Consider the following 12,590-nt stretch of genomic DNA (forward strand, 5'->3'; position numbering starts at 1 on the left):
TAAACTTAAAAGTACTCAAAAAAGTAGTATGAATAATAGGAATCGTTAGTAAAATTTCATGTCATAAGAGTATAGGAATATTGATGGATTGTTTTATGAGTGAACTTGCAGCACGTATGAACAATGCAAACAGTTGAGGTCTGAGACAAAGTCCTTGAGGCACTCCAATTAGCATTGAAAGTGGATGAGGCATCACCGTTACAAAATTTAATATCCAGTAGAGATATGATTCATACCATTTAAAAAAGTTTACCGTAGTGCTGTATTATATCGATTTATGAGTGAAGGATGTTGACTTTGATGACTCACTTTATCGAAAGCGCTGGAGAAGTTTGTATAGGTATATATGAAACCGATTTATTGCTGATTGTCTATAGTATGCTACACTGCGTTTTACAATGATGACAGAAGACGAAGAAAAAGCAGAGCTATTTTATGTTGGTAGGCATCTAATGAAATCCAGTTTATTATGATTAAAATGGCCACTCAAACCATGAAATCTTTCAACAGATAAATTTTCTGCGTTGCTTCAAACGGAGTTATGCAGCTCAGTGTTTTCTGAATTTTCAGGAACGATTACAGTCTTATGGCAATATCGGTAGTGACGATGTACTACACTAAAATTATTGCATTTCACCAGGATATCATCATCAATTTAATTTTTTTTTCAAAAATCCTGCAGCAAGCGGGCAAGTCAATGAAATTTGCGTAGGTATGTTATAAGTCGAGCTCAAGTTCATTTTATCGTCTCTATAAAGTCAGTAATGACTGTTATCACGTTTCCCGCGTAGAAACCACGTTTGTAGTGGATAACGAAGAAAGAAAGAAGGAAGACAAATAGCTTACAATAATTTTAAATAAAGGAATAAAAGGATGTCTTATTAGGATGATAGCTGTTGCGTACAGTATGTACAAGTATGAGATCTACATTATACTTCTTAAAATCAAAATAGTTAACGTAGGTAATAGGTATATAGTAAATATATTTCGATGTCGCTACCACCAACACGTGTACGTTGTAGCTAGTTTCCGCGCGTATTAAAAGGCTCTTACCATGCTCCATGTCTGGGTGCGAGGGCTGCGGCGCACGCGGCTGAAGCTGGCGGGAGCGGCGCGCGGCGTCACAGGTTTGTGTCGGATGCCACACCGCCTTGCAGTGATAACAGAATGACGTGCCGCACTCGGGCGCCAGGCACGTTAGCTTGGGACACGACGCGCACCCCGTCGCCACCACGGCGAAACTACAACAAGAAACCACATCAAATGCTTTCGTCTCCAAATATTATTCTGCAATACCGTATACTTAATAACTGTTTAGTAGCAGGGCACATTTCCAATTGTTGTATTCCACTTTGAACGGTGTTGGTTCGTAAACTAATTTTTGCTTCAGTAATTTCTCTCAATTAAAAAAACAAATCAGTACGGCACTTATAACACCGTACATGGTCCTTCGAGCCGGAATGATGGCAAATTTTTAACTTAACAATAATAATTATTATTAATTAACGAAATAGAATAGACACCTATTAAAATTATGATTATGTGAACAAAAACGTTACAGAACAACGAACACCCCACGGAATTAAGAACAAATTAACAACAGTTCAAAGTAAATCTAGTATACTACATTACATTTTTCCACTTTTTCAGAATATTTCTTTCTACATACATAATAAGAGTACTACCAGCAAAATGTATTTAAATTTTATATCACCCTTACCTCGCCGAATCGAATTTGAAAAGTTTAACTTGTCACTGTTACTTTTTTTACAAGATATATTCCCAGAAAAATTTGTTCCCAACCACTCAATTTCAATAAACTAACATTTTCTATATAATAATATTATAAATAACAACCGCGTGAATTTTTTGTATTCCCTGGTTGCTATTACCACGTATTAAAGACACAGTTGGAGTTAACCGTTGCGACCTGAATAAAACTAATTGAGCGAGCGGGTGGGGTCGTTCCGATGACAAAATATTTAACAGGGATCTCAGTAGCCGCAAATCTAACAAACCATTCTCCAGAATCTAAGCCGAGTAATATTTTCAATTTCATTGTATTATAAGATACTATGATGGTGAATTTTGTCGTTGCTATGGCTTCAATTCGAGATGCAGCTGAAATTCTTAAATTCTCCATATTCACTAGATCTAGTCCCTGGTGATTTCTATCTACTTCTAAGATTTAAGAATTATTTAGGTGCTCAGAAATTTAACGGTTTGCATAATGAAGAGTTTTTTAAGAAAGGAAATTCAGGTTTAGGTAAAAGATATACCACATGTATTATGCTAAAAGGCGACTAAATCGAAAAATAAAAGATTTGTTATTAAAGTTACCGGTAACAGCATTCATATTTTTTTATTAGCCCTACGTATACTATGGTTTTAAAAGAGTTATTGTTGAGTTTCTTGTTGATTCTTCTCAACAAAAGCAGCTTTACGAATCAATGGTAGTGTAAAAAATAATTATCGATTCAAGAAAGTATACACTGTACAAATTGCAAACAATTCATGCAAGTACGTAACAGGAAGAATTCATACTTGTTGATCAATTAAAGTGAGCGTGGTCAAAACCAAAATAAATTAAAAAAAACATGTAGAATATTAAAAATTAATCAAAGTTGTTTACAGAAATTAAGGGCAAGACTGTAGAAATACAAACAAAACAACCAAGCTGTCGGAATTAAAACAACTTTCATTTTTACCAACATACGAAATATTCAACCGTTGGAAGGTAAGTGTTGACGTCATAAAACAAATACAAAAAATAATAAAAATATTTTGAGAAGTGTGGGCAATGGTCAAACTTGTGAATTATGTTAGATTGTTATCCTAACTCGTAACAGCGTCCTCTCTTATTGCGATTTTTTGAATCTTGCAAAGGAATTATTTTACGCAAAATGCTTACAATCTAATAATCTACACTTGACAAACTGACAAAGGGGCCGAAACTAAGTCATTTATTTCATACAAAAATGCAGGCGTAAAAGTTTATTAACCTCGCATTTATGAAGTAACTTGAAAGCACACAGCGCGTTTTATTTTTCGCGTAGGTAGAAAAATTCGCACGTATAAGCCGTCGGCTATGCTCAGATAGATATACGAGTATATGACCGGTTCATTGTAGCATTGCTCTAGGCTACACGATATTGGTTTGGGAATAGGTACTGCGGCCGACAGATGAAGCCACAATGCACATAAGTAAGCTATGCGAGATAAGTATTTTCTAGCGCAGTGTGGAATACCAGACATTAATGTGGTGTCATGTTTCGGCGAATTTTTTACTTTTGAGCGTAATATCCGGCGCGGTGGTTGAAGTCGTTTTTATATATATTACCAACTGACCCGACAGACGTTGTTCTGTATATAATAAATAAAATAATGTTTTTATATGAATTTGTCAATAATCCTATTAATATTATAAATGTGAAAGTTTGTATGTCTGGATGTATGTTTGAACTTCTTTAAAGCAAAAACTACTAAATGGATTTTGATGAAACTTTACAATAATATAGCTTACACACCAGAATAACACACAGGCTATTATTTATAAAACTATCGCGTGAATTATACTTTACATGGCAACACAACGTTTGCCGGGACAGCTAGTATATACATATGTATATACATCAAAAATTACTTCGTTTAATATGCACATGCTGTCGTAATGAAATTGTTTCACAGCAGAACTGTCAAACCGTGCGTCAATAAATTCTCTCATAGAAATTATGTATGGACACATCAAAGGAAAAACAAATTTGTTGTTTTTATTTAATTTAGCAGCATTTTCCTATTTATTCACCTTTTAAACCTTCCCTGGACTTCCACAAATAATTCAAGACCGAAATTAGCCAAATCTCCAGTCGTTCTCGAGTTTTAGCGAGACTAACGAACAGCAATTCATTTATATATATATATATAGATTTAGATATATCTCATAGACAATGTGCTAGAAATAGAGGAAGATACATTTCTTGAGTTGGTAGGTTACCTGCAGTCTGGCGCGGGACACCATCGCGTGTCGGGATCTGCAGCCAGCACTCGGCGCACAGAAAACTCCTCATACTTGTCGAAGAGCGCTTGGTTGTCCACTATCCGCCTCACATCTGGAATAGGGTATTTTACTCTATATGAGAACAGCACTTAGAATATACAAAATATGTTATACCTTAAATTTTAAAGCGATTGGAAAATGTTGGTATCAGTTCTTATCCAAAGCTAACACTTACATAACTCAAGTTTTATTTACGGTATTCTCAAGAAATCCCAGTAAGCAGACCTATTAAAAAGTAAAATTAGTAGAACATTTTTTTTATCACGAGCTTATTTGTAGGTTCTGTTATAGTATCACCTCGTGTTAGACATTGATGATGCCTCCTAAAATTTGAAGTCGTATTTACTTATACTGTATGCCTCAACGCTAAGTTGCTGTGAAGTGGTAGTTTATTTGCTACAGATTCCTACCAACCATCACACTGAATAAAAACAACTTTCATATAAATTATAATGATTCTATAAAATGCGTAAAATTGTAAAAATAATTATTAATGTATGTATTTTTTTTTTACAATTTTGCACAATTATGCAATTTTGATATTTTCTTTCTATTATTTGGCTCACAAAATGAACATTATTTATACCGCCAGTCATCTTATCATCACTTCCGCTGCCAATGCTTATGAATGCGAAGGAATAACAAGAGTGTAACAGAACAGAGTATATATATACAATTTAACAAAGTTTTCCACGTCATACAGGAAGAATACTGCATGCAAGAAGTAGGAATACTGCTTAAGGAATTTCATTCCATTTCTATAAATGGTTGTGGTTTGAGAATTTATAGACAATAAATCACTCCTTTGTTTGCGTTCAAATAAAAATTAGTGACAGCAAGTACACTACTTTCTGCATTAGTTTTGCTCACCGCTCCAGACACATGATGAACACAATGACCCGAGATCGCTTTGCATTCACCTTTGGTTACCTGGATTTCTTTTATCATCTCTTTGTTTATTCGATACGTCAAATCAATCGACACGCATAGTGATGTTAATTGCGATAAATCGTCTTGGGTCATTCACCTATTGCGGTATTTTAGAGGTAAATGTTTGAAGGACGTTGCAGACGACAAGTCGATAAGTTCAGAACACTCTCAGATCAGAATACAATGTCCTTCAATGTAACATTTTATTGAACTCCGAACGTAGGTGAATGTACTGACATATTGATTGATAACTGTAAATCGCTTGGCAACTTTGGCTTGTCATATACAAACAATTTTATAATATTCTGTCATGAATTTTTAAACAATTTTAGATAAACGAGCTAAGATACCGTAGAACCTAGAATCTTTTAGCGTATAGACAACCTGACAGCCCGATAATATGTATAAATTATGATTTGTCGTTTTGTGCGTAAGCTATTGGGTTTCTAGATTAATATTCAAAAAAAAAAAAGTTTCAATTCCAAGCGTGGCTGTTTTTTATGACAATAAGGGACGAGACGAGCAGAACGTTCAGCTGATGGTAATTGATACGCCTTACCCGTTACAATGCAATGTCCGCTCAGAATTCTTGCGAACGACACTACAATAGCGGTCGTCACCTTGCGACATAAGATGTTATATCTCATTTGCCCAGTAATTTCACTAGCTACGGCGCCCTTCAGACCGAAACACAATAACACTTACACATTACTGCACACATTCACGGCAGGAAAAGACGCCGTTGTGTACCTACATAATCTAGCCGGCATCCTGTGCAAAGGAGCCTCCCAATGTTTACGACATGTCAACCGAAATCGGTTACAGTTACAAAAGATTCGCTTTCCCTTTCTATCTTGCTGTATCTCCGTTGGAGATATTCTTTTCTCTTGTTTGGCTAGATACGCTTATGTACCGCATAAGTTGGCACATATGGTATCGGCCTGCGAGTCGCAACGAAATTTATTCCTCTGGCTATATTGTGTGTGTTAATTCAACTAGTGAGTGAAGTCGGCCACTAGAGAAAAAACGATGCAGTATTTTTTTTTGGGAAGACGTGACCTGGCGAGCAAGACGTTCATCTGACATTAAATGATACAGCCTGCTCATTACAGTAGATTGCCACTCAGTCATGGAAAACACAAATTTCTGAGCGGCATCGTAATTGGGTATTATAAATAAAAATATTGCTTTTTTTAATTCAGTGTTGAAACTTGATTTAATAACACATAAAATTATGTTAAAACTAATTAAATCGATCAAATAACTAATAGTTATAAGCATTTTAATATTTCATATTAGTTAATTATGTGAACATTTTCATAAACAAAAAAATTACTTGAAATCAACAACAAGAGCAGGCTTCTCAATGACAAGATCATCCACCACAAGTAGCGCCCATTCACGCGTAGACCAGCCATCGCTCTCCTACATAAGAAGGCAACGACCCGCCCACAAGCCGCAAGCCTTAAAAATGACGCCTGTTACCTGAGGGATGCATATTCTCGTGGCAGACGGGGCAGCAAACTGGCACCCTGGCTTCGAAGATCTCGATGGTGAGGTACTGGCGCAGACAGGACTCGCAGCAGCGGTGGGCACACCACGCCAGCCGCTCCCGCCCGGTCGCGCTGAACGCCGACAGACACAGCGGGCAGTCCAACAACTCCCCCTGCACCCACACAAATACAACCATGAGAATACAGAAGAACGGGTAGGTACCAAGTGGGAGGCTCTTTTGCACAGGATGCTGGCTAGATTATGGGTACCACAACGGCGCCTATTTCTGCCGTGAAGCAGTAATGTGTAAATATTACTGTGTTTCGGTCTGAAGGGCGCCGTAGCTAGTGAAACTACTGGGCAAATGAGACTTAACATCTTATGTCTCAAGGTGACGAGCGTAATTGTAGTGCCGCTCAGAATTTTTGGGTTATTCAAGAATCCTGAGCAGCACTACATTGTAATGGGCAGGGCATATCAATTACCATCAGCTAAACGTCCTGCTCGTCTCGTCCCTTATTTTCATAAAAAAGTCCAAATCAATAAGTTTTTAAAGGTTTCGATGCATCTCCAAGATTCTTTCAAAGACACTGTAGTTAAAGCGTACAAGTTTTCTGGTTTAATAACAAAAACATACGCAAAAGTATACGACGTAAACTTAATAGAGGAAAAATATGTTGTACCTAGTTTTAAAAGTGCCTGTGGTGAAGGCCTTGTGATCATACAAATAACGACGGAGAATGAAAGCCAGTTAAAGCCATAGACGCAAATCAATGTTTAGATAAAGCAAGAGAGACAATCAAGATCAACATTTTTAATGGAGATGCAGCTAGACAGAAAAATAGGTAAGCGAATCTTTTGATACTTCTATATGATTTTGATTGACTCAGTATTTTGAATACTAAACCCACTGACCCGTATAATACCACTGGATAGCCTGTTCCATATGTTTGACAGCAATTTTTTATGCCTATTTCAAGCGCCACTCGCGAGCGTCCAGAGAACTAGTTTTGACGTATAATACAAATGGCTGTGAGAGGTGCGTACAATTACTCTGAAGTATTTTTGCATTTTTAATTAATTTCGGTTTCCCGTGTATTATATACGTAGTAAAGTACACATTTTTTTGTAAATAGTTTTCTTATCGATGTTTGTTTCGATGAGGTCGTCATTACTGGTTTTAGTACCTCAGACTCTCGCTACATGGCCAACAGCGCCAAAATGGCGAATATCAAACAGGCACAAAAGCACTCTGACAGTCGCTAGTCCAGTGCAGTCCATAGCTATTGGTTTAGTCACTGACCTCTACTATATACATAGTAGCTAAAGCAATAGCTATTGCACACATTCACAAATAAAAATAGGTACCTCATTATCGGATTGTCAGATCGTCTATACGCTAGTTATTCTAAGTCTATGGTTAAAGCTCTCCCTTCTCTTTCACTCGCTTCGCTTCAAATACTTATTCTCTTTCGTTTCATAGATTTTTTTAAGCGTAACAATAAATTAATAATAATATACAATTTTTTTTTACGGTACTGTTAAACTTTGTTACTGGATCAATGGCAAGAATCCAATACCTGTTGATTTACTTGCAAAATGCAAAAATATTAGGTAAAGCTATATAAATATAATGCCGTATGTTTTTAATAAGGTTGATTTAGGAGCTCGATTTATACAGATTCAAAGTCTTGAAGTATTTGATTTAATTTCAACTTCATAAGTGATCACCACCGCCGCACTCTTGCAAAACCAGAGGAATCACAGGAGTGTTGTCAGCTTAAGGAAAGGTGTTTTTTGAAAGGACCCTTTCGTCCTAGAATCTATGCGCATTGACGCTCACTTTAAAGAATAGTTGTAGGTGAAGGATGTTCCTTGAGATCCGCATAGGTCTTGACAACAGACTTGGCAGACAGGGTATTAACCCTATCCGCCTATTGTATAAATAAACCACATCACATTTGATATGGCTTTTTATTCGTCTAAAAAATTAACAGCACTTCCCGTTACCGATGACTAAGAGGCCTCCAAAAACCTTTTAGTAAGCATGAATTATAAATTCCAACTGGATTACGAAGTGCGGAAAACCCGAGAATTGCGAACATATCACAGGTTTGTGATAAATAAGTACAAAATTGTTTATATTATGTACTTTTGTTTCCAATTTACTTTTACAGTATCACTTTATTTTGCGACTCTTTATTTATACGCCTTTATTATTTCCCGTTATTTTTAATTTAGATTCCTACAAGAAAGGAGTCGTAAAGATTATGGATGAGAAGCTGTTCAATTAGAGACTTGGAAATTATTACTAATTATATCTAACAAGACATCTCAAATGTGATCACTTCAGTTTAAAAGTTTCTATTTATCCAATAAGAATTTCACGATGCTTTCTAAAAGCGCTGTACCAATGTGTATCAGGAGAATTTATTTGGTTCTATGGCAATACGATTTTGTTCAATAACATATTTAATTCCTTGCAAAAAACACAGCATTACTTTTTCAAGAGTTTGTAAGCACTCGTATCTACATTGCAAGAAGAGACTGATTTACTCATCTCGCCAAAAACTAAATTTACTTATGATTTTTCACGGAATATAAATGACATGCTTGTAATAAAGTGCGTCATATAAATATTTCAAACATAACATTATAAATTTTGTTTAAGTATATTTTGTGTGCAATTTTTGGTGTTTTTTTATAAATAAATTCTGGTGACAATTTATTCTATTTTCTTTGATCAACACGAGTGTTAAACATTTAAAGTATTAAAACGCGTCTTATTCTGTGTTTTTAAATTAGATTTTTGCGAAAAATTAACATATTTTGTTAAGTAACAATCAACTTGCTCTTTTTGTGATAGCTAAAAGTATACCAGAACATATTTTTAAACTTTATACGTCTCTATGACCATACAATCTCTCAATATAAATTGAGAAACGCTGAAATCATTGTTATAACACTAGAAATAAGGGATTTGGTCGTAACTAATACTAGTAGGCTTCATAAGATACATGATAGCTTTAAGGGTAAATGTAGGTATACACTTTAATAATAAATTCCCAGCCACTGTTCAGGCATTATCTATAAATTAATTTTGAATGTTTTATTAAAAAATGGCTCTGTTGTAAATCCACAGTTGACAGCCTGGGACTAGATTATTTTAAAGCAATAGCAATGATAATACAATATTGTATATTTCATTAAAAAGAGCGCAAAAAATGTTGGGAGAGTTTCTTGCGCCGCTTCTTCTGTCTCAGAGCGCCATTTGTTTCCGAAGCGGTAGTAGTGTCTAGTATATTAGAAATGACATCAAAAAGAATTCTATAGGAATCAATTTCGAGAAAATAAATGCCTTTTATGCCTTTAATATTAAACTAAAAGAATACTTGATAAGTGCCCTCGAACAACCAAGACTATATTATCTAGAAAGATGTAAAGAGTTTTAAGTTTAAAAAAGCCATCACAATACAAGTTTTGCGGTTCTTTTCATTGTAATATCTTTTGTGCATCAACTCGACCGCAAAGATAAAGCGGGAAGTGAAAGCCTTTGTTGTGGCGAGGTTTTTAGATAAATACAATCCGACCTCAATATGTGGAAACGAGAAATATGCGATATGTATTGTCAATGACTTAATTTTATCTAGTTTCGGACACTAATACAATGCGAAAGGATTATAACTGATATCTATTGGTGAAAATAGATAGTTGTTAAGGTAATGTCATCAATTTATCTTCTGACAATAAAACGGTATCCTATAGATCAGGGTTACCCAACCTTTAGGCCATGCCCCACCACATCATTTCTAAATTTTTTATGCTCTCCATACATATTTTTAACCATTTAAATTGTTTTGTTCCCTTAAGAAATATAAATGATAAGTTTTAAGAAGAAATCACTATAAAGTTGATATCAAAACATCGTAAGTAAAATTACAAAATACTTAATGAAAAACTGAAATTCAAAATAATTTTAATATTGATCTTTCTATATTCATTCAGTGCGATCCTTGCGCTAGATGCTGGCTCCACAGAGATTTAAAATTAGGTTCAAATTGACTTAGCTTTAATCTCAACTCTCCGCATTGCGTTATATCAATTCGATTTTTTTATCGGTGAATCATTTACAGCACTAAATCCACATTCAGCTAAATATGAAGATGGAAACGATAGTAAAAGTTTTCTTAGAATTTGCCTTTTTTGTTTAAATTTGACACCGATACCTAACATTGCATTTAAATAACCCAAAGCGAAAGGGTGACAGTCGTGTCATGTCCATTTTTAAATTGTCCCCCTGTGGGGCGTGGGCCTCACGTTGGGAAACTCTGCTTTAGACAGAGGACCAAAAACTGTACACTGACAGAAGTAAGATGTGGTGAAAGCAGTGTGCAATGTGTGCAGGAAAACCTTTCCAGTCTGTTGGAGTCAGATTTGGCGAGTACGGAGAATGCCAGAGGGTTTCTAAATGTAGGTCCTGCGGAGACAAACGGTTTCTCGAGCCGTATGAGGTCTTGCTTCATCATGGAGATATAATGGCGAAGATCAGTTGATGATTCGGGGATGTCTCACTGCGAGTTTCGCTATCATTTTAAGATGTTCAGTACAATAGAAATCTGCAGTTATTGCTTGACCGGATGTAAGGTAGCTATTATAGTGAATACCATCACTTATTCTAAGAGTAAGCTTCGCTTTAGGGCACTGTTACGATCAATCGCCGAGTCAGCCATTGCAATAATTGGATTCCACTTTTCACCACACTTCACAATTCGGCCCAACATCCCTACATTTCATTCTTTATACCTACATATTGAATACATAAAATTTAAACAAAATAATAAATTCAAATATAAATCACTTATTGAATGTCAAAAACTACCACCCATTCCAAATAGTATGCGTCAGACCTGAGAAGAACGGGCGCAAGAAACTCAGCGGGCTTTTTTTTATTTCCTTACAATATATGCAATATGGTGCAGTAAAATTTATAATTCAATAGTCTGAGGGCGTTCGTCCCATTTCCAGTCTGTGGTATCATTAAGAAAATCATTTATGTTGTAGTAACTAAAAGTTACCTCAGAAACGTTTTTATTACCCTTACTGTACATAAATAGTTATTTTTACTGCTTCCTATGTTACACAAGTACAAGTTGTTATGTTGATGTTAGATCTATTATCAAGTATTATGTATGTTCATATTTTTTTGTCCTATCGCGGTGTGTTACGCCACAGTCGTTGTGTTATGCGTTACGAATCATATTTAATCTTTATCACTGTTAGGTATATAATGCGATTGATACAATTACTACTGGTTATTTTAACTTTTTAATTAAAATAAAACTTATCATTGATGTCAAACTATAACTTAAAAATGAGTAAGTTCTTCTGGAAGTTTCATGTTTCAAGACAAGTTTGTGAAGTGAAGGTTTCGTTTTTCGATATTTTTAACAAACCACTCGCCTTTTATCAATGTGAAGGTCGGGTGACATCGTTTTAGTGTGTGAATATCTCATACATAATATTATCATACGTGCTTCTACACTCAAAATTTTCTGGAATTGCCGCAGACGATATAATATGGGAATGAATATTCAGCAGGGCCCTCTCAAGTTAATCCCTCACGTATCTTTGTTGCCACACATATATTTGAAACAGTACCTTCACAATTTATTTATTCACTACTACAATATTAAAATCTATCATAAACAAATCTCTAAAAAACGATTGCTTCACAGTTTTCAAATAAACTTACATGCCCTTTCGTATCATCCATGCGAAGCGCTTTGTAACTGCAATTTATAAATTCAAACTCCATTACCAGACATACTCTTTTAAAAACATTTACCACAGTATGAAAATACACACAACCAGTGAGTCGACTTTGAGAACTTGAATACTCTTCTACTAAACTGGTAACAAGTATTAATGTAACAAAATATAGCACTGTGAACAAGTTACCATGATACAAGCGCGCCACACAAACACGCGGAACACACAAAACTTGAAGAAATATATTAATGTGCGCTTCCTTGAAGTACTAACTACTAGTTCATTTCGTGCAGCGGGAAGCGTAAACCGTGGAGCGTCACTCATTCACAGCTGATCAGCT

At 35.4% G+C, this 12,590-nt stretch overlaps 1 protein-coding gene across 2 annotated transcripts in view; it reads right to left on the minus strand.

Annotated features, from left to right (window-relative positions):
* The window catches only part of LOC126976066 (E3 ubiquitin-protein ligase RNF19A-like), a 98,231-nt gene that overhangs the window by 17,124 nt on the left and 68,517 nt on the right, over window positions 1-12,590 (minus strand). For both annotated transcript variants that reach the window (XM_050824230.1, XM_050824231.1), the window contains 3 exons: window positions 6,473-6,653; window positions 3,995-4,109; window positions 1,054-1,241 (listed from right to left, as the gene is read on the minus strand). In XM_050824230.1, coding sequence (XP_050680187.1) covers window positions 1,054-1,241; window positions 3,995-4,109; window positions 6,473-6,653 — 484 coding nt within the window. The remainder of the gene's footprint in view (window positions 1-1,053; window positions 1,242-3,994; window positions 4,110-6,472; window positions 6,654-12,590) is intronic.

The sequence above is a fragment of the Leptidea sinapis genome, chromosome 39 (assembly GCF_905404315.1).
Source record: "Leptidea sinapis chromosome 39, ilLepSina1.1, whole genome shotgun sequence".
Lineage (NCBI taxonomy): Eukaryota > Metazoa > Arthropoda > Insecta > Lepidoptera > Pieridae > Leptidea > Leptidea sinapis.